Below are 22,551 nucleotides of genomic sequence, written 5' to 3'. Positions count from 1 at the left end.
CATTTAAAAGCTAACTGAAAGCTCGTTCTAGGCCTCAGCAAGGTGATCTGAGTATGATCCAGGGAGGAAAAATGTTCATTAGTGGTGAGAGTGCAGCTGGATGTCGCCTTGGAGCCTCGGTATGGAATGCTGAAATGGGATAGTCAAGGACAATAAAACCGTTTTCATCTCCAGGGTTCAGTGACAGGAAGCACTCAGACTCCACTAAAATATTTAATACCATATTCCATGCTCCTCACCAAATCATTTTTAGTGTTCATTTTTATTAAGATTCTAGACTGGGTCACAAAAGATATGCGTCCAACAGAAACAAGGAGGCAATGATCCCAAATCAATCATCCTGATGAAAACATCATTAGTATTACAATCAGCTCCCTGTACTTATGGGTTTTCTTCAGTCCAAAACTTGTAAGATGTGTATTGTCTCATTTGGTGTCAAATGAGAGGAGAAAATAAACAGATGGTTTGCACCGCCACTTTAGTTGGCTATAAGCTGAGATATGAATTCATATCACACTTCTTCCTGAAAGTTAAGAATAGTGAAATAACTATGAGAAATGTACTTCTTGAACATCATGTTGGGCCAGGTACCATACAATGCTCCTGATGTGGATACCAGGCTACCACCTGTTAGCAGCACTCTAAGGTGGGCTCAGAGTACGTCTCCTGTCTGCTGGAATGCCCTTCACCTGCCATCACAGGGCTCTGTTCCTACCCTCCCCTTGCCGGGTCTATTCAGTCTCCAAAGCCTCCTGGTCCCGACTTGGTTCTGGTCTCTGTTCAGAGATGACTTCTTCAGCATATCTGCCACTTCATTTGCCCCTGAGACCTTACCCTGACAGAGTTCTCAGCATCAGTTACCACTGCAGTATCACTTCTTTGCTGGGCCCTTGTTTTATTTTTTACAGAGATACAGCACAGGACCTGGAGCGATAGCCTAGTGGCTAAATCCTCATCTTGCATATACCAGGATCCCATAGGGCGCTGGTTCATGTCCTGGCTGCTCCACTTCCCATCCAGCTCCTTGCTTGTGGCCTGGGAAAGCAGTTGAGGATGGTCCAATGCCTTGGGACTCTGCACCCACTTGAGAGACCTGGAAGAGGTTCCCAGTTCCTGGTTTTGGATTGTCTCAGCTCTGGCCGCTGCAGCCACTTGGGGAATGAGCAAGCAGACGGAAGATCTTTCTTTCTGTACCTCCTCCTGTCTGTATATCTATCTCTCCAATAAAAATAAATAAATCTTTAAAAAGAGAGAGAGAAATATGATGTAGAAGAAAGCTAAATTCGGTGCATCAGTGTGCTGAGTCTGATGAACTAAATTTTGGATTGCATTTTAAATATCTGCCACCTCATTAACAAATGGAGGAAAGTCACCTTATAAGCCATGGAGTCTTTTACCTTCCCAGGATTGTCTGAAGATGCTAAAACAGCAAGGTGCATGGGGCTAGGGGTGTTTTTTGGTTCCCCTTAGTAAGGAATCCCAAGCCTGCATGATGGTGTTACACATAGCAGGTGTTAGACAAATATTTGTTGAATGCTGGAAGAATGAGCAAGATAATTGAACAAATGTCTGATGATTCCATGCCAAAGAAACTTCTCACTCAATCCGCACTGAAATTTCAGAAGGAAAAAAAGCTTTGCAAGCTCACAGCCCTCGTTTTTATTACTTGCTAACCCCTCAAGTGTAAATAAATAGAGAAGCCTTCCCTAACACAAGGAAAATAGTCTGATAAATGCACCCCAAGATTAAAACCTCAATTACGTTGTCAATCCATCAACCTCCCCAAACGTGGACTGACTCTAAACAAATGCATGCAGTCATTTTTCTATTTTCTGGGTCATCACACTAAGAGGGTGCACTGTTATTCTATCCCAGCACGTCCTGCTCCTCTCTCCCCTGATGAGCCCACGCAGGCATGATCCACTCACTGACACACCTCCATTGCAGATCAGCATCTTCACCATTCCCATTGCCCAGTTCACAGAAAGCTAATGACTGGCACATCCTCTCAGGAGAGTTACATTGTCCCAATACCAGCATGCAATACACTTAATCAGAGCCTTTTTTAGAGCTGTGATAAAGGAACAGGATGAGGTACACATAGATGCCCATTCGATGTGTACCAGACATCCACAGTTATAAGAAACCTTTACTTTTAATACTACAGATTTACTGTTTTTTTATAAGAAGTCATTTTAGACATAAAATATGAAACTTCCTAAATATTAGATTTATAGATCTGGAGCAGTTAGGTCCAAATATAACACAGTCAAAAAACACAAGAGTATCAACCATTCTCAAAGTCGGTATGTGTTTTTATATCACAGGATACTTCTTAATCTATGGGATGACTATAAAATTAACCATATCATTCATACACAAAATTATGTAATACAACATTGCTAACAATACAACCCAGGATAATATCTGAATGCTTAGTCAAGACTCTTACGCTGAAAAATGTAATTCTTAGTATAACGTTGAAGCAACTTCCCCATTCCTAATAGAGAAAAACAACTGATAAGAAACAAACCATAAATCGACAAAAAAGAAAGTGGGTTTGGCATAGTTTGACATCATGAGAATGATAATGGTATAGAGTTAGTTGCAAAAATATAATCTATTGTAACATAAAAGCTCAACTATAGAAATAAAACTCCACAGGACATTTGGTATTTATTTACCTTAAATATGTATTTACAGAGATAACATCATAACCTCAGAGTAGCTATCAAATCAGTTTCTATAAAGCTACAGACTATGTTTAACTTTTTAAAAATGTGGCTAAAAATAACCTGATACAGGAAGATAAAGAGAATGAAACTACATACAAGAGCACTGACTTAAATAGCAAGTAAAAAGCAGAAAAAATAAAAGGTATCACTGTTGTAATTCTTAATAGATTGTTTGCTTTGAGCTATCACACAAAAGGTTTGGTACTTAACAATAAAGAAAGTCATCTTCAACATATAGAAAATATGGGCCTGGCGTAGTGGCCTAGCGGCTACAGTCCTCACCAGGGTCCCATAAGGGCACGGGTTCTAATCCTGGTCGGTGGCTGCACTTCCCATCCAGCTCCCTGCCTGTGGCCTTGGGAAGCAGTTGAGGACGGCCCAAAGCCTTGGGACCCTGCACCTGTGTGGGAGACCCGGAAGAGGCTGCTGGCTGCAGATCGGTGCTGCTCTGGCCATTGCAGCCGCTTGTGGATGGAAGATCTTCCTCTCTGCCTCTCCTCCTCTCTGTATATCTTCCCTTCCAATAAAAATAAAACAAATCTTTTTAAAAAATATAGAAAATGTATGACGAAGAGAAAATTCTTAGTCATTTTTACACTAAGAAAACCACTCTTAGAACACTGCCAGTCTGCACCACACTTAATTAAACATAGTTTCTGATTGCTCCTTAATTTGATCTTTATAACTTTTTCACAAGAAAAGATAATTCCTAGAAAGAATCAATCCTTTTCTGTAATCCTTCAGCTCCTACGGTAATTAGCATCATGTTTAACATACTCTAGAGCTCATAAAAATTGTAATGACTAAAATGTGCTTAATGAGATTGCAGGCGTTGTGGCACAGCAAATTAAGCTACCACTTGGGACGCCTGCATCTCACCTCTGACATCAGAGTGGGGGTTACAGTTCCTGTATCTCCAACTGCATTTCCTGCTCGAAGACCTGTAAGAGCAGCAGATGATGGCCCAAGTCCTTGGTTCCTGCCACCCACATTGCAGCCATTGATAAAGCTCCTTGCTCCTGGCCCAGCCTCAACTACTGTATGCATCTGTGGAATGGAATTGTGTATGGAAGAGTTATCTCTGAAAATAAATCTTGTGTATTTTCCACAAAATTTTTTAAATGAATAGTAGATAAATAAATACCAGCATTTATGGTTCTGTATTGTGACAGAAAAAAAATACATCCCATGGAATAACTACACATTTTCAGAAATCTCATCTGCACCCATGACCATGAACTTTTACAGAAATTACTAATCACTGGCATGCTAATAACCCAAACCATTCACAGGTTCAAACAATGAAATGTTCCTGGTTTGGAAATAATGATCCCACGGGTACACCTTCTGAAACGATCAGTCATCAGACACACTGGACAAAACATTTTAATTTGTAACAGAGATCTTAACATACAGAGGCCTGAGATAATCACTCTAAATTATATTAGTCAACAGAAATAGAATCAGTTGAGGTAGAACATTTAAATGCCCCAATTCACACTCCTCAATTAAGAACATTAGTTTTCAGTCACTCTGCCCTTGACTCCTTCAATTATAGGACTGTTTCAGGATACACCTGAGCTTTCATTTAGTATTATTATTTTTTAATGACCTCTGATAGGAACCCAGAATTCCTATATTTTCAGTGAAACAAACTTAGTCTGAGAAGGTAGTATACAATATCATGCTGGAGAAAATGGGTGCAAATATTTGGCTTAGCAGTTCAGATGCCTGCACCCCCATATTGGTGCCCTTGGGTTTGGGTCCTGGTCCTGTTCTGCGATCCAGTTTTCTGCTAATGCACACCCTGGGACACAGGGATGATGGCTCGAGTGGCTGAGTTCTTGTTAACCACATGGGACTCCTGGTTTCTGTTACACATTCCTGGCTTGGGACTGGCCTAGTTCCAGATCTTTGTCACTATATATTCCAAAGGAAAGTTTTAATTCTCTCTTGTATGCATGCACTCTCTCTCTCTCCCCGTTCTCTTTTTTCTCTTTCCCTCTCCTCTCTTTATGTATGTCTGCTTCTAAAATTAAACAAATTTAAAAACCCTAATAAAATGACAACGTGCTAAACAGAAAGGATCCCTCTTGTGTCTTTTATAGGGGAGAAACGTTTTGGTGTTGACTTTAAACGATTCTGCGATAGTTTAGTTTTTTTAATAAAGTTAATTTCTCTAAGTCAGACTTCATTCAAGTCCTCAATATTGATATCAGCTTCCTAATGTGGAAAATTACAAATCAAATAAGAATGCAACAGATGAGGCAAGTATGAGTACTATAGCAGAGAAAGCAACAGTGACTAAATTACGTCTCCTCTCTATCGCCACAGTCCCAGCTTCCCTTGCACACAGTCATCCTTCTCAGGTTGGACAACTGTGAGGCAGCAGAAAAACCAAAGGCCTTTGAGATGAGAAACCCTATGCAGGGAAGGGCAGCTGCAGAAGGAGCACAGCTGGATTCCTTTTCCCTGGCCTGACAGCTAACAAGAGCAGAGGCAGGAACCAGCATCTCGAAAATCAGCCCAAGTGCACCCTGACTCTAAGGCAGGCACATCTGAAAGCACACACAGATGCAAGAAAACAGTAAAGAAGGGAGTGTGTGGGCTGTGGAGAACTGAACAACAACTGGGAAGATTTTGAAGTCTGACAAAGCCCTGGTACTAATGGCAGAGTGCTCTCCTGTCTGAAATTTATAAGGAGTTCAACTCAGTGTCAGAAGGGAAAGAAAGGGTAAAGAAGTGGTGGGCATTGCACCTGTGAAAGCTAAATAAGGGCAATACTGAATTCCTCATGTGCAAAAGCTATATTTACAAGATCATTTAGTTATTTATTATGCAACTATTGCTGCATGTATATTAACCAAAAAACTTCATAATTGTTAAAAATGACAAAACTGTGTTTTCTCTGAAATCTGAATCTGAATATTTTTTCACAGACTGAATACTGAAAGGAACAAAGCACCCCACCTACTACATCAGGATCCACAAATCTAAAATTCCAAAGTGATTCCTAACATCATAGCTGGCAACGGGGTCTATTAAAATGATCAAGTTCCCACCTCAATAGAGTGTGACAGTCACCACCCACCTACTCTTTATCCAAAAAGAAAGTAGAATACTTCCGGGCGTCCGGTGGAACAAACGTGTTTCAACCATCAGAAAAGGTCTTAATCATATCTACAGTGGAAAAAATATGCACCCTTACTCCTCACCATTTTTATTTTCAGAATGTATTCAATATAACAAGGCATCCTCCTAGGTTTTCCGGGAGCCAAGGAAGTTCCTTTTGCTGACAAAAGTCAGGTCACCTCAAAGTCCGCAGTGGCAGAGGAACACTTGTTTCTTAGATGCCCTAACTGTGGCTGAGCCCATTAGACACATGTGCCAGAAGATACATCCATCTACTTCCCTTATGTGTTGCTTAGGAAAGGATCAGCTGGTGAACACCCATTCATTCTGCTAGGGTGTACTCAAAGATAAAGAAGCAAACTTTAATTAGACTTGAAAGCGAGAGATACGAAGTTAAAACTCTTGTGATTGGTACTCATGAGGTTCCATTCTCACTAGTTCATCCGTTCTTGCCACAAAGACTATTGTCCTCATCCATTCAACCAGCAGACATTTACTATGACCAAGATCTGTATGCATCCTTTATTTTAAAAAGAAAATTTAAACCTGAAACCAAACCTGATGGCATCCATGGATCAGAGGTTGGCCTGGTCAAGGTGTTAACCTGCTCCCAATTGAAGTCATCATCTTCAGCTTGACTGTAGCCACAGGTGCTATATGGCTCATCAAAGAGGCAACCACCTGAAGTGTGAAAAAACAAAAAGGAAGATACATGATACTAGGCTTCTGAAGCAAATCATGATGACTATAGGAAACCGCACTGTTATTCCCACTGGATTTGACCCCTATTTTCCCATGCTAAGTGATGCTGAGTAGTAATCATGTCTTATCCATGCTGTTGTGATTACCTCACTCTCCAAAAGGAATAACACCTGGCTGGAAGACAATCAAACGTCCAAGTATAAAATTCATGTTTTCAAATGATTAGCAATATGGAAAACAGATCATGCATTCAAAACTTTAACAGAACTGCCCTCAGTTCTCAATTTGTATTCAATAGGGGAAAAATTATAATTTGCCTCAGAAGATTAAAGCAGAACATTTTTCACCACAATTCTGGGTGGGGAAAAGGCAATATGCAACAAAACCATGGGCACAGCTGGCAAAATATTTTCCATGGAAGTGGTCTAAATGTAACAGAAATCGGCTTCTGTTTATTACTTTGCAGATCTGAAGTCTTCAAATTTAAAAAGATTACAAGTTCAATTACATTTCAGACAAGCTTCAAAGGCCAAATTAAGTTCAAAACTCAACAGGTGGTAAATATTGGGTTAATTTTAATAACACAAACAAAGCTACTTAAATTAGACACAAAGAATGCTAGAAAAGGTAGTGGATGCATAGCAAGTCAGCTGGTTTAGCCCCAATGGCACTGAGTACATTGAGGAGGTTAGGCCCTCCCCAGTATTCTCCTAAGCGTTTCCTGGTATTTGAATTCTTACTGTAGCAGATCTTTTCCCTAATGTTTCCTATGAGAAACACGAGCATTATAGGATCATACTAACTATCATGGAAAATGCATTCAATACTCTTATCATCAATATTAACTCAAATATTCATTATAATTGCTTGTCCATGATGAGAAATCCGTGTTCTGATTAAGAAAAAAAAACATGAATTTAGGATATTATTACGCTATGTCTACATTTGTATGCTGGTGGTAAGACAGAAAGTTGCTATTGTTCAACTTTAGCAGGAAAACAGGTGAGTTTATGTGACTCAACTTCCCATCTAAATACTTAAGTCAATTCTTCAAGGCAGCCAGGCTCTGAACACATGAAGCACTCAGAAAGTTGTAGAGCAGCCCTGCTACAGAGAAAATCCCTTTTCAAAAGGCCCAGGGCAGGTATTTTATCTAGTGGTTAATACACCCAGGTCCCTAGGTTCAAGTACCACCTCTGATTACTGACACCAACTGTGCAGACCATTGAGATACAGTAGGTGACGAATCAGTTAACAGTATTTTCTTGCCACCTTAGTGCGAGCCCCAGACTGGGGGCCAGCTCCCCGCGCTAGCCTGGCTCAGCCATGGATGCTGTGAGCATTTGGGGAATGAACAAGTACTCTCTCTCGCTAAAAAAAAAAAAAAAAAAAAAAATGTTCATACCCTGTTTTTTGAATTGCAGAGCTCTGTCCCTGAGGAATGTATTTTTAAAAAGCTCAGCTCTAAAAAGTTGATTATTTGGAAAAAATTGTCACATTGTGCAAGGTTTCCTGCCTCGGAACACGCCTTGCTCCCCTCAGTTCCTCCTGTCAGAAGGTTCCCAGACCTCTCATTACCCCGGCAGCTGCTCTAGACCGCCCCTCCTAAACAGCAGCAGCAGCAGCGAAGACTTCCTTCGCATGGTTCTGCTTCCCTCAGAGCTGCTGTGAGCCTGAAATTTCTGCCTCTGTAATGAGGCAAGAAACTTCGAATCCCAGTTCCAGACTGAATCCCATCAGGTGGCTTTCAGAGAGCCCCACTCCAGCCTGTGCAGAGCACTGGGGATCCTGATCCTCCCCATCCTGCCAGGGTGAGAAGCCCTGATCCCTCTCGCCCCCAAAGCAGAAGCTTCCTGGGCACCCAAAAGATGCCTGAAGTGGGAAACCCACCCCTAACATCATGGGATGGGTCGCAATCAAACATGCTCATGCTACAAATATTACATAAATTTGTCTTATTCAGACTATGAAACACCAATGAATTTCATGTTCAGCCTTGGGTCTCATCCTCAAGATTTTTGTATCTCTCTCTTCATCATTTTTATCTCTCTCTCTCACTCGCCCTTTCTCCCTCTCCATTTCCTTCCCCCACTCTCTTTAAAATACAAAAAGGATCTGAAATCTGAAACACAATATGATCCAGTATTTTGGATCAAGTACACTCAGTGTGCATCTGTAAATGTGATGAGTGTTCTGTGGCCTCCAAGTCACTGACAAAGACGGATAAATGGATTCTAGACAAAGAAGTCAGACCATTTGCAACTCCAGCTTCCTAAACTCTGTCTTCATTGTTAGCTCCGGGCATGAGAATGAAATTAGTGGCCCATGACACACAGTTCTTTCACAATTTTAACAGCATTGGTCTCATCTATCCATTCCACTGGGATGAACAAACTCATTATAAAAGGTACAGCATTAACTCGGTGTTTTACCTTGACAACAATCATTTATACTTCTCTCTGAGTTTTAACAAGTTTGGCAACAGAGTGGATTTGCTTAAAGCACGTAATTCTAACAGCTCTCCAATTTAGGCTGAAAAATGCTAGCAGACTATGCAAACATTTGTGAGAAAATTTTTCCCTCAGTTGCAAATCCTAATTTTAAGGTAGAAAATAACTTCAGTACTGCAAGAACAAGCCCCAATAGCTGTAATACAAGTGATACGCATAAGGAAGACCACCCACCGGACAGACAAGGGTTCCCAATGGAAGCACGGACAGTTCTCTGATGAAACGCAAGTCCTGTGTGCAACCTTAAACAGAGAGAAAGAGGGACAGGCGCCCAAGGAGCAACTCCAGGCTGGGGAGAGAAACCGGGTTTACGAAACTAAGATGGAACCAACTATAAAGGCAGGCGTGGCTAAGCGTGAAGCCCAAAGACTAATAAGATGATGGCGTGAGGGAATCATTCTCCCATTACACAAAGCTGTTTCAGCCATTTGAAAAGAAACATAAGAAGTGAATCAGACAGAGCTCTTTCTGGGCTTGTGGGTGAGCTGAAGCCACTGGACAATGGAACAGACTACAAATCGCGTATTGCCCCAGGATATATCTCACTGCACACTAATCTTTAAATCTGCCTCTGGCCTTGATCCAACAGATGTGGGACTCCCAAAACAGCAAAGAGAGTTTATTAAGCTAAAACAAGATGAGACAAAAGCAAAGACTAACAGAACTGAAATATCCAATTACAGGGAAAACAAAAAGTGTTTTTTTTTAAGGCAGTTTTGCATAATACTGAAATGTTTGGGGCCCATGGTCAAACTATCTGGGTCTGTCTTCATGAAAACTGCAGAGTTTAAAGATGGGCATCTGGAAGTCCACAGGCAGCATAGGAATTCTGTTGCAAAATAGTACTGATTACCACTGTAGCTTGGTTACCTTGCTATTTCTTAGAGCTGGCACAAGTTAACACTCAGTGAATGCTTTTTAAAGGAATGAGTAATCAATTCTCCACATTTCTAGGCAGAATCTTAGTGTACTAATATCTGGAAGGCTTTTAAGTGAACACAATTTCATAAACATGTCAACAAGGGATATACAGTCTGAATACATCCCCAATTCACCCAGTTCTGTCCCAGAGAATCCCAAGATCAGTCGACGGCAAAATGCAGCCAAATCACCAAACACGTTCATTTCTATTACAGTTGAAAACTATCTGGCAATTATATATATATCAATGAAGTCTCCACAAATTACAGTTTTCAAACTCTTTTTGTTTTTTGGGGGGCAAGAATTAGAGGGTAAAGCTATCTCCCTATAAAGGCCACTGTTGATTCATGAAAATAAAATATGATCTTTTGCATATTAGAGGGAATTGATCATTTCTTTCTTTGGAATAGCAGAAAACACTCAGATGACTGAAAACAGTATGAAATCAATAAAATGTAAGCTAGAAAGGATAAGATAAACTACTATTACCCCTAAACAAGCCTTATAAATGTTCTCCTGCCACCTGCCACTCAAGTTCAAGGCCTGGGGAAAACACAAAGTCCCAAAGATTGGCAAGGATTTGAGCTGACCACAGAAAGTCATACTGGGACATTTAATTCTGACAGCAACCCACACTGATGACATCTTGACTCTGCACACATATTATGCACATTTGGGAAGCAAAATTCCTCCCTACTGAGCTCAATCAGTATTTTTCATTCTGTTCTATTTGATTATGTCAAAGGCAGCTCTAGATCACTAAACTGACTCCGGGTTGCTTCCCAGGCTGCTGCCTGGAGCCTCCAGGATTGTGACATTACAGCCATTTCCTGCAGCCACTTGTTTCGTTTTCAGTTTCAGCAGTTCTGGGTGAGAGCACTGTTTAAATAGAGAGCAACCTGTGGTCTAGAATGTTCTCTGATACTAACAGCTGGCATTTCCTGACCTGGATGATGTGGTCGGTCACATTTTGTCTGGGGCAATGTACAGTCACAATTTCTTCCACTCCTCATAACCAAGATAAGACTTTCATCTCAATATATCTAACTCAAAGAACTTGTTACATCAACAAGTGAAACAAGCTGGTCCTAAAAAGACCAGTATCATATGTTTTCTCTGATATTATGGTAGTTAATAAAGAATGCAAAAATATTATAGAGGGGAAAAAAGGAAAGGAAAGAAGGAGGGGATTGTGGAACGGGAAGAGGGGAATAGTGTGGTCACCGTCTGAGAATTGTACCTATAAAATGCATGAAATTTGCCCTCTCTAAATTAATAATTTTTTAAGAATATAAGAAATGTTGGGGTCTCGCTCCAGAATCTCCTGAGTTGCTGGGGTGGTGATGAACAGGTGGAGTCGGACATGCCGAGCTTGAATAAGCCACCCGTGTAGGACTCTACTGAAAGACATGTGTGGACAGCAGAAGCTATCATGAAGCAGAAGCAGAGAAACACTGAAGGACAAAATCCCCTGTGAGAAGCTCATGGCTGATGCCGGCTACGCTAGGAAAAAAAGCTCGCCATCTCGCCTCGGACATGGAACTACACTCCTGAGACCCGCTGGACACCGCTGGCTGTTCTTGCTCCAGAAGACTAGGAGTCCCTGCGCTGGGCGGTGGTGGCGGGCGAACACCTGGCTTTCCTGGCACGAAGAGCTCCCGTGACTGACCTTGTGGCTGGCTGGGGACTCGCCAGCCTTCGGAGTCGTGGGCTCCGGTGATCCAGGCTCCAGCGATTCGTTTCCAGTGCCAGCTAGACATCCGGCGGTGGCCTCCACACGGACGTTGTGACTGCCAGGTTGGAGCCTGGGTCTGTGTGGGGGGCTGGGAGGGCGAGTGTGGTCTGGGACCTGACAATCTGGGCTGTGTGACTGGGACCAGCTGCACGTGGAGGGAGTCGGGGACTCGGGGAGCCGCCTTGTGTGGAGAGGCGCAGAGCAGAGTTGACAGAATGGCACACAGGCCCCTTTCTGACTGTTCGCGCGGATCTGATCTTGGGGTGGAGGGGAGCACCGGCTCTGTTCCCTGTGGGGTCGGTGTGGTCCCTGGAGCTGAAAACTAGCAACTGCAGTTCTCCACCTGGAGCCATATCGGGTGGCAGGACAGCAGGTGTGAACCCTAAGTGGAGATCCAGAGTGGGCGTGTTGTTGGTTAATTGTGCAGAGCTGAGCCCACGGCAATAGTCTTGCAGCCTGGGGGGTGTGTGTAGTCCCTGGAGCTGACTGCGACAGCCCCCTGATCTTTCTGGCCACCAAGTCTGCCCAGGACGACCTCAGGAGGTACTTAGACGTGTTGGCTAGCAGGGGGCAATAAGCTCAGTGCTGCCTATAAAATCAGTGCCACAGACAAAGCAATTATTTAGGACAGTTGTGTTTCCTAAACTCAGGGTACTGATTGAACATTAAAGTCAATTTATACACCTGAGGTAACAGACCAGAGAGATGTCGTCAAACAGATTGGCAATTACAAAAGGTAAAAGACAAGAAAAAAACACTATGAATGTTGCTAAAGTCTCTCCAACAAAGGAGCAAAAGCTTCGCCCATTCTCAGAGTTAACTGAGGAAGACATTGAGAAAATGGGGGACACAGAACTCAGAAAACTCATTGCAAAGCTGCTGGTCAACAATGAGAAGTACAAACAAGAGCTCAAAGAAGAAATAGCAGTAATACATCAAATTAAGGCTGATATATCAGAAATGAAGAACACAGTAGAGCAAATTAAAACTACAGTGGAGAGTCTCAAAAACAGAATGAATGAGGCAGAAGAAAGAATTTCAGAATTAGAAGATATTTCCTGCCACCACGAAGAAACAAACAAAAAGCTGGAAGCAGAGCTAGGTCAAGCTAAAAATAATATCCAAAAATTAAAAGATATGATTAAAAGGTCTAACATAAGAGTTATGGGTGTTCCAGAAGGTGCAGAAAGAGAAGCTGGGATTAGAGGTGTATTCAATGAAACAATACAGGAAAACTTCCCTAAACTGAGCAAAGAATTAGAAAATAATATACAGGAGGGCTACAGAATTCCCAACAGAGTTGATCAAAAACGAACTTCATCACGACACATGATAATCAAGCTCTCCTCAGTTGAACAAAAAGAAAAAATCCTTAAATGTGCACAAGAAAAAAATCAAGTGTCATATAGGGCAACCCCAATTAAACTTACAGCTGACTTTTCAGAGGAAACGTTACAGGCCAGAAGAGACTGGAGTGACATATTCCAGATTCTAAAAGAGAAAAATGTTCAGCCCAGAATAACTTACCCTGCAAAGCTCTCTTTTGTCTTTGAAAATGAAATAAAATTCTTCCACAATAAAGAAAAACTTCAAGATTTTGTCTCATCTAAACCTGCCCTACAAATGATATTCAAGGAAGTTCTTATGAAAAAAAAAGAAATAGCAACCATCAGAAACAAAGGCAAATGTGGAGAACATCCAACTAAAATGCTAACACAAGACCTAATTTAGAACAACACATCGCCAAAATGACAGGACCAAACTGTCCCTTATCTATAATAACGCCGAATGTAAATGGCTTAAATTCATCAATTAAACACCATAAATTGGAGGATTGGATCAAAAAACAAAATCCATCTATCTGCTGCTTACAGGAGACGCATCTCAACAACAAAGATCAGAAAAAACTGAAAGTAAAAGGATGGAAAAAGATATTTTAAGCAAATGGTAAGGTAAGACAAGCAGGAGTAGCCATTCTTATATCAGGTAACATAGACTTTGATGTGAAGAGCATCAAAAGAGATAAAGAAGGATACCATATAATGATCAAAGGATACCTCCAGCAAGAAGAGATCAGCATAATAAATGTTTATGCTCCAAATGCCAAAGCATCTAGCTACGTGAAATAAATATTAACGGGATTAAAGGGAGAAATAGACTCCAATACGATCATAGTGGGGGACCTTAATACCCCATTAACACAAATGGACAGATCAAAAACCCAGAAACTCAGCAAAGAAACAATAGAACTTATTCAAACTCTAGAGCAAACGGACTTAGTTGACATCTATCGAACCTTTCATCCTACTGACAGAGAATACACGTTTTTTTCATCAGTACATGGAACTTTCTCCAGAACTGATCATATTATAGGCCATAAAACAAGCCTTAGCAAATTTTAAAAAGTGGAAATCATATCATGCACGTTCTCAGACCACCAAGGAGTGAAGCTTGAGACCAAGAATTCAAAACACCAAGGAAGACCTACAAACATATGGAGGCTGAACAATATATTACTAAATGAGCAATGGGTTAGAGAGGAAATCAAAGGGGAAATTAAAAAATTGCTTGAAACAAATGAAGGCATCAACACAACTTATCAGAACTTATGGGATACAATCAAGGCGGTGCTGAGAGGAAAGTTCATTTCAATTAATGCTTATCTCAAGAAACAAGAAAAGCACCAAGTAAATCAGCTAATCTTACAGTTGAAGGAACTAGAAAAACAACAACAAAGCAATCCTAAGACTAGTAGGAAAAAAGAAATCATCAAAATAAGGGAGAAAATAAACCAAATAGAGACCAAGAGGACTATGCACAAGATTAATCAATCAAAGAGTTGGTTCTTTGAGAAAATCAACAAAATAGACTCCCCACTAGCTCGACTAATTAAAAAAAGGAGGGAGAAAATACACATTAATAGTATCAGAAATGAGAATGGAGATTTAACAACAGATACCTTAGAAATACAAAGAATCATCAGGAGCTACTATAAGCAACTATATGCGAACAAATCAGAAAACCTAGAGGAAATGGACAGATTTTTGAACATATACAATCCACCAAAATTGAATCAAGAAGCAACTAACAATCTAAATTGCCCAATAACATGCACTGAGGTTGAATCAACAATTACAGCCCTCCCAACCAAGAAAAGCCCGGGACCAGATGGCTTCACTGCTGAATTCTACCAAACGTTCAAGGAGGAACTAACCCCAATCTTACACAAGCTTTTTCAAATAGAAAAAGAGGCAATTCTTCCAAACTTGTTCTATGAAGCTAATATCACTTTAATACCAAAGCCAGAGAGAGAAACAACAGAAAAAGAGAACTACAGACCGATATCCTTGATGAACATAGATGCAAAGATCTTCAAAAAAATACTAGCCAACAGGATCCAACAATACGTTAGGCCGATTATTCACCCGGACCAGGTGGGATTCATCCTAGATATGCAAGGATGGTTCAACATTCACAAAACAATAAATGTGATACATCACATCAACAAGTTGACTCATAAAAACCATATGATCCTCTCAATAGATGCAGAGAAGGCATTTGATAAAATCCAACACCACTTCATGTTAAAAACCCTAAACAAGGGCTCGGCAGAGTGGCCTAGTGGCTAAGGTCCTTGCCTCGATCCCATATGGCCGCTGGTTCTACTCCCGGCAGCTCCACTTCCTCTCTATCTCTCCTCCTGTCAGTATATCTGACTTTGTAATAAAAATAAAATAAATCTTTAAAAAAAAAAAAAAGCAGCACCTTATTTCTTAAAAAAAAAAAAAAAAAAAAAACCCTAAACAAGATAGGCATAGAAGGAACATTCTACAACATAATCAAAGCAATTTACGATAAACCCAATGCCAGTATCATACTAAATGGGGAAAGACTAGAAGCCTTCCCGTTAAAATCTGGAACTAGACAGGGATGTCCACTCTCACTGCTACTCTTCAATATAGTTTTGGAAGTCCTTGCCAGAGCTATTAGACAAGAAAAAGCAATTAAAGGAATACAAATTGGAAATGAGGAATTGAAATTATCGCTATTCGCAGATGACATGATTCTCTATATAGGAGAACCAAAAGACTAAGTCAAAAGACTATTGGAACTCATAAGAGACTTTGGCAAAGTAGCAGGATACAAAAGTAATGAACACAAATCAACGGCACTCGTGTATGCAAATAATTCCGCCGCTGAGAAAGAAATTGTAAGTACAGTTCCCTTTAAAATAGAGGAAAGGAATCTTAAATACCTAGGAATTAAGTTAACCAAAGATGTGAAAGACCTCTATGATGAAAACTATAAATCATTTAAAAAAGAAATAGAAGAAGATCTTGAAAAATGGAGAACCTTACCATGTTCTTGGATTGGCAGGACCAACATTATCAAAATGGCCATATTACTGAAAGCAATATATAGATTCAACGCAATCCCAATCAAAATCCCAGCAACATTCTTCTCAGAAATAGAAAAGATGATACAGAAGTTCATCTGGAACCACAAAAGACCACGAATAGCTAAAGCTGTCTTAAAAAATAGAAATCAAACCAGAGGAATCACAATTCCAGACCTCAAGACATACTATAGAGCAGTGGTTATCAAAACAGTCTGGTACTGGTACAGAAACAGAGAAGATCAGTGGAACAGAATAGAAACACCAGAAGGGAATCCACACATGTATAGTCAACTAATCTTTGACAAGAAAACAGAAAACAATCCAGGTAAAAAACCTGGTCTATTCAATAAAAGCTGTTGGGACAACTGGATAGCAGCTTGCAGAATAAAGAAGCAGGACCCGTACCTGTCGCACTATACAAAAATCAGCTCTAATTGGCTCAAGGATTTAAACCTACACCCAGAAGCCATTAAACTACTAAAGGAAAACATAGGAAGCACACTCCAAGATAAAGGAACAGGGAAAGACTTTTTAGAAAAGACGCCTAAAGCAACGGCGATCAAATCCAAAATGAACAAATGGGTCTATATCAAACTAAAAAGTTTCTGTACAGCAAAGGAAACAATTTAAAAAGTGAAGAAGCAACCAACAGAATGGGAAAAATTTTTTGCATTCTACACAAGTGACAGGGGACTAATATCCAGGATCTACAAAGTTCTTCAGAAACCCAAGGATAGTGAAAAAATAAAATCTGTAGCAAAATGGGCAAAGGAAATGAACAGACATTTCTCAAAAGAACAGATTCAAATGGCTAACAAACATATGAAAAGATGCTCAGGCTCTCTAGCCATCAGAGAGATGCAAATGAAAACCACCTTGAGGTACCACCTAACTCCTGTGAGATTGGCCTACATTCAGAATTCGAAAAACAACACACGCTGGCGTGGATGTGGGGAAAAAGGTACCCTCCTTCACTGCTGGTGTGAGTGTAGGCTAGTACAATCATTGTGGAAATCCATATGGAGAGTGCTTGGAAAATTGCAAATAAACCTGCCATATGACCCAGCAATCCCGCTCTTAGGAATATACCCAACAGAAGTAAAATCTGCATACAAGAAGGGGATCTGTAATCCTATATTCACAGCAGCACAATCCACAATACCAATGACATGGAAACAAACCAGATGTGCGTCTAAGGAAGAATGGTTAAAAAAACTGTGGTACATCTACTCAATGGAATATTATTCAGCTGTCAAGAAGAACGATATTATTCTATTTAAAAGCAGGTGATCCCAATTAGAAACTATTATGCTCAGTGAAATGAGTCAATCACAAAAGAACAAATACCATATATTCTTTCTCATATGAGGAAGCCAACATGGAAAGGTGGAGTTCATCAAGTGCCCATGGAGTATGCGATGGAAACATAGTTCCTAAGAGACTTCTGTGTTTCCTTTTAGTTAAGCATGTGCTGCCTACTCAGTGACACATTACTTAATCAAGGTGTTACAATTTGTCGTTGACGTTGTTGCTGCTGTTATTCATGCTGTGATTGATGTGTTAAATTTGGATTAGTCAGTCATTTTCCTTGTAAAATACTGTGATTTATAGTTAGCTGAAAGAGCTGTGCATTTAGTTTAATCAGTATGTGTAAAAGTGCATATGCAGTGTTAGAAATGGGAATCATTGAAAAGATGGTTGATGTTACTGTTAAAATTATTGTACTTCTTTATATTTAGTTCTGATCTAAATATAGATTGCTGCAAGTCAGGTCCCACGGCAAGAGATGGTGAAGAGTCTCTGTTCTAGGCATGTAGGCATTCCATGGATGAAGTAACAGCAGAGTATATTTAGCATGCTGTGAACATGAATATGGCAAATTGGCAGTTTCTGTCAGTTGCTGGCAATAGTTTAGAGTGATGACAAATATTATTTTGATTTTTTTGTGTGTTATTTAGTTATGAGGAAAGTGTATGGTAAGCAGTCCTTTTGATGGTTTACTAATTTCCTCGTTGTTGAGAAGTCCGAGTTGATTAGGTATTTAATATGATAACCATTTGTGTGCTGTGAATTGCATTAAGAGTTATGTAGGGCAGAGTTGATGCTTACTAAATGTACAAAATGGATTGATGAGATTAGCCAGTTAAATCTTTTCACCAGTAAGGCACTCAACAGCCCATGAGATATTTATTAAAAATGTCAAGTAAATCCTCTTATTTTTGTATCATAGTGTCAAATAGCAGTAAAACAAACATGTTAAGATCCTTAATCTACTGCTATGTTTCACTGTAAAATTTACCTTTGTTAAAACTTGCTTCTGTTCAAACTTGTTGAGACCGCACGTAAAAGTATCCTAATATTACTTTGGCTGGTATTTTCTAATTACTGTATAATATTTTGGGAATGCAAATTTCATTTGAATGTCAACTACAGTTAAGCATGTGCCATTTGTTTTTCTTACTCAGGTTTTGTAATTTGATGGAATGTTTTTATCACAATTTAATAAATGTTTGCTTTATTTAATAAAAAAAAAAAAAAGAAAAGAAAAAGAAATGTTGGGCTCGGCAGCGTGGCCTGGTGGCTAAGGTCCTCGCCTTGATCCCATATGGCCGCGAGTTCTGGTCCCGGCAGCTCCACTTCCTCTCTATCTCTCCTCCTCTCAGTATATCTGACTTTGTAATAAAAATAAAATAAATCTTAAAAAAAAAGAATATAAGAAATGTTCTTATATTATCTCACTTAATTTTCTTTAAAATTGCAGCAGTAAGCATCCAGATCCCTGTGGCATGTCTCTCAGGTCTGAATCCACATACTGTTTACTCTGTGACAATATGTTTAGACCCTTGAATTAAGTCAGAATCTGCAACAGGGAGAAGAAATAGACAGGCTGGACACTCAGTAGCACCCAAGACAGGGCACTCCCAGGGCCTAGCTCTTCCAGACAAAATGTCTGCCTCCTACACGCCCACAGATCACAAATCTCCATAAGAAACTTGTAGGGAACACAACTAGACTTCCTTTTTTGCCATGATATCCTGAACAATTCAATATAGTAATTATTCCCATAACATTTAGGAATGTCAAATAACTCAGGGATGATATAAAATGTCCAGGAAGATGTGCATACATTATACAAATACTCCGCAAAAGGACATGAGCAGCTTGCAGATTTGGATGTACATGTGGTGAGGGGTTCCCTAGAGCCGTCCCCCATGGACACAGAGAGAGGACTCCACCTGCAATTCCATGATTCTTCAGAGCTGTCTTCAGTTTGAACTCACCAAACTCTCATATTCCAATCCCCCATTACAGTTACTCTTTATAACCATGTTCCCTCTTCAAATTACTGCTTCTGTTTCTGAGATGACTTCTGATCATCCAAAATCATCTAAATCATCTAGAAACAACTAAAATCTCAGAATCACACCAGGCCCAGAAGTGCAACCGAGGCCTGCATTTCCAGGGCATGATCCCCGCAGCCTGTGTACACAGCATGCAATACCTGTGTATTGATGTTGAAGTGAGTTGTTCTGCAAATCAGGTCCTACAGGCAGGTGTTGGGTCTACAGACACAGTGAAGGATGAGCAAGTGCTGTCTTCACACACTTACAAGACACTTTGAATTATTCTGCTTCAGGGGTCAAACTGACCCAACCCTCCCCTGTCACAGTTTTGTTATAATTATAGTCCTCTTAAAGTGATTTTGCAAAAAGACTATAATACTCCTTGAGGAGTTTACTAGGACATTTTTCTCATTTGTTCTAATTAACGAATGACCTCATTTGAGACATCCTTTATCGAATATATGAAGTATTCAAACAGCTCTCTAAACAGAAAAGAGATCAAAAATCAGTTCTAAAGGACCTTCCAAAAATGTGATATGTTCTGTAGACATGAAACCTCAGGTGGCTCTTTTTTCTTCAGATTTCTAACATAAAACCATATGAGACAATTGACTGGAAAGTATACAATTTCCAAGATAAACAGATACGACTGGTGTTGTAGCACAGCGTGTTAACCTACTGACTACAACATCAACAGTCCATCACAGAAGATATGTTCATAGTTGAGCTATTCCACGTCCAATCCTGTTCCCTGCTAATGTGTCCGGAAAAGCAGTGGAAAAGAGCCCAAGCACTTAGATCCCTGACCCCCCGTGGGGGAGACCAAGACAGAAATGTAGGCTCCTTCAGGTGGTAAGGAGGAAGCTTGGATCCCAACCATGAAGACTCCCAGACCTTCACCACAAACTATTAATACGAGCAACAAGGACTATATCCCAACTGCCAAGGAGGCCACAGGGAATTGGATGCCCTCGGAGGCCGAGTACTCTGAGGTCACCCACCCCCAACCGGAGCTTCCGCAGGGGATGGAAGAAGTCCAAACACTACCGCGCAGAAACCAACCTCATCAGAGAGACAACCAGAAGCCCTGAGCGGTCCGCAGAAACAGAAGAACAATAAACGTCCTTCGGGACCAGGGAGGAGAGCTTTCTCTGGTCCGAGCCTGGCTCCACCTCTGGACCCCCATTCTCCCTCGCAATGACCACCGGGATCGCTCCGAAAACCCCTCATAGCAAACAAACAATCATACAAATTTAAAAAACCTAAAATAAATAGACAAACAACAAAAAGTAGGGCTTGGAATCTGACAGGAAAGAGCTGGCGTGGATTGGCTCATGCCTCGCTGGGTGGCACACAAAGATTAGTCACTCCTCACCATGGTGTTGAGGATTTTCCTGCACACCATCCCCCCCCCAAAAAAAAAATGTTCTGCACCTTAATTGTCAACAAATGTCTTGTTAGAGTTACAAGCCAGTCTAGATTATCCTAAAATCTGCCAAGATCAGCAGAATTATACTTCAACACAACAAATGGCTAAATATGAAAATGAAATAGACACGAGACAGCTGAATGGTATCTTATAGCCATTTTAAGGTATATAGCAGCCGGTCCTGTATATAAACTAAAACTGAAATGTCAATGAGCTAGTCAGAGGTTGTGGTTAAGAACTTGCTTTTTTTTTTTTTAAACATACTGGTTACTCAAAACCATGTCAATTCCATGGTGTTGCAAATTGCTGTTGATGTTATATTGGGACTCTTAATTGACTGTGATGATATTCTACCAGCTCTAACTTCGGACCAGAAATGGTCTCCCCAAGAAACTGTTCAACCCATCTGGACAATAAGTAGCTGGACTCTATGCTTGGTATACATTTGCAAGGAAAGAATCTTGATTGAATTTGAACTGTAATACTGCATCAAGGTGGAGGAATCCACTAGGGGGGAGGGGGGTGGGAGGGGTGGGGGGATTCCCAGAGCCTATGAAACTGTCACATAATGCAAAATAATTAATAATAATAAAAAAAAGAAAGAAATGTAGGCTCCTGGTTTTGGCCTGGCCCAGCCCTGCCTGTTGTGGCCATCTGGAGAAAAAACCAGTTGATGGATGATGGTATCTTTCTCAATCCTTCCTCTCTCATTCACCCACCCCCCAACAAACCATCTTGCAAATAAATAAAAAAATTAAATACACAGAAAGAAAGCTATCAAAGAATTATTTTAAGAGTTAAAAGAAAAACTTACACCAATGTGGCAGAACCCCACTCCCTTCTTGTAAATCACAGTGACATCTACACGTAATTGCCTGCCAAATAACAGAAGCATATAATGCCTCCTAAACTTTGAGTGTGCCTGTGATGGTTAATGAATCAGACAGGAAGCATTGTAGAAATGCTCTTCTACATAATTTAATCTAGTAAGCAGTCTTTACACATTGCACAGGCATTCAAATGGCTAACGCTACGCTCTATCGTGAAAAAAAACACAACCCACTATTTGCCAATGGACATATTTTATGTAATGGTAAGAAAATGAGTCATCTTGCTCTTAAAGCTTCTAGGTTTTATTGCATTTACCACATACTTCATTTCCTACCTATCTGTCGATTCCTAATAAAAGACCAAATTGCACTGAACAACCATGTATTTTTCCTGTTGATCTTAAAACCTGTTCTTGAAACAGGTAATGATGCAATTTCTGTTCCTAAATATTGTACAGATGAGCCAAATAATGAGAGACTGGTATGCCTCAGACTTTCCATATGCAAATAAGTACCTCAGAGCTGATAACTGGATTTAATTAAACCACTTACATGAATTCCCCATGTAAATCTGAATCTGTCTAAATACAATATTGCTGCTCTTAACCTCTAAGCCACAACCCGTGGGAAATGACAGTGTGGAATACAATTATTTGGGTTCACTGGGTGGTGAGGCCACCCATCACACCCCATCATTCCCATACTGAGGTGCCATTTGCAGTCTTGGTTTCTCATTTCCTAATACAGCTCCTTAATGTGCCTGGGAAGGTCAAGTCCAAGTATCCAGCTACTGCTACCTCCCCATGTGGGAGAT

General features: G+C 40.4%; 1 protein-coding gene across 4 annotated transcripts in view; it reads right to left on the bottom strand.

Moving 5' to 3' along the window:
* The window catches only part of PTPRM (protein tyrosine phosphatase receptor type M), a 787,515-nt gene that overhangs the window by 586,191 nt on the left and 178,773 nt on the right, over positions 1-22,551 (bottom strand). For all 4 annotated transcript variants that reach the window (XM_058676819.1, XM_058676821.1, XM_058676820.1 and 1 more), the window contains exon 2: positions 6,426-6,548. In XM_058676819.1, coding sequence (XP_058532802.1) covers positions 6,426-6,548 — 123 coding nt within the window. The remainder of the gene's footprint in view (positions 1-6,425; positions 6,549-22,551) is intronic.

This window comes from Ochotona princeps, chromosome 18, assembly GCF_030435755.1.
Source record: "Ochotona princeps isolate mOchPri1 chromosome 18, mOchPri1.hap1, whole genome shotgun sequence".
In the NCBI taxonomy this organism is placed as follows: Eukaryota; Metazoa; Chordata; class Mammalia; order Lagomorpha; family Ochotonidae; genus Ochotona; species Ochotona princeps.
This window is presented reverse-complemented; position numbering and strand designations above follow the sequence as displayed.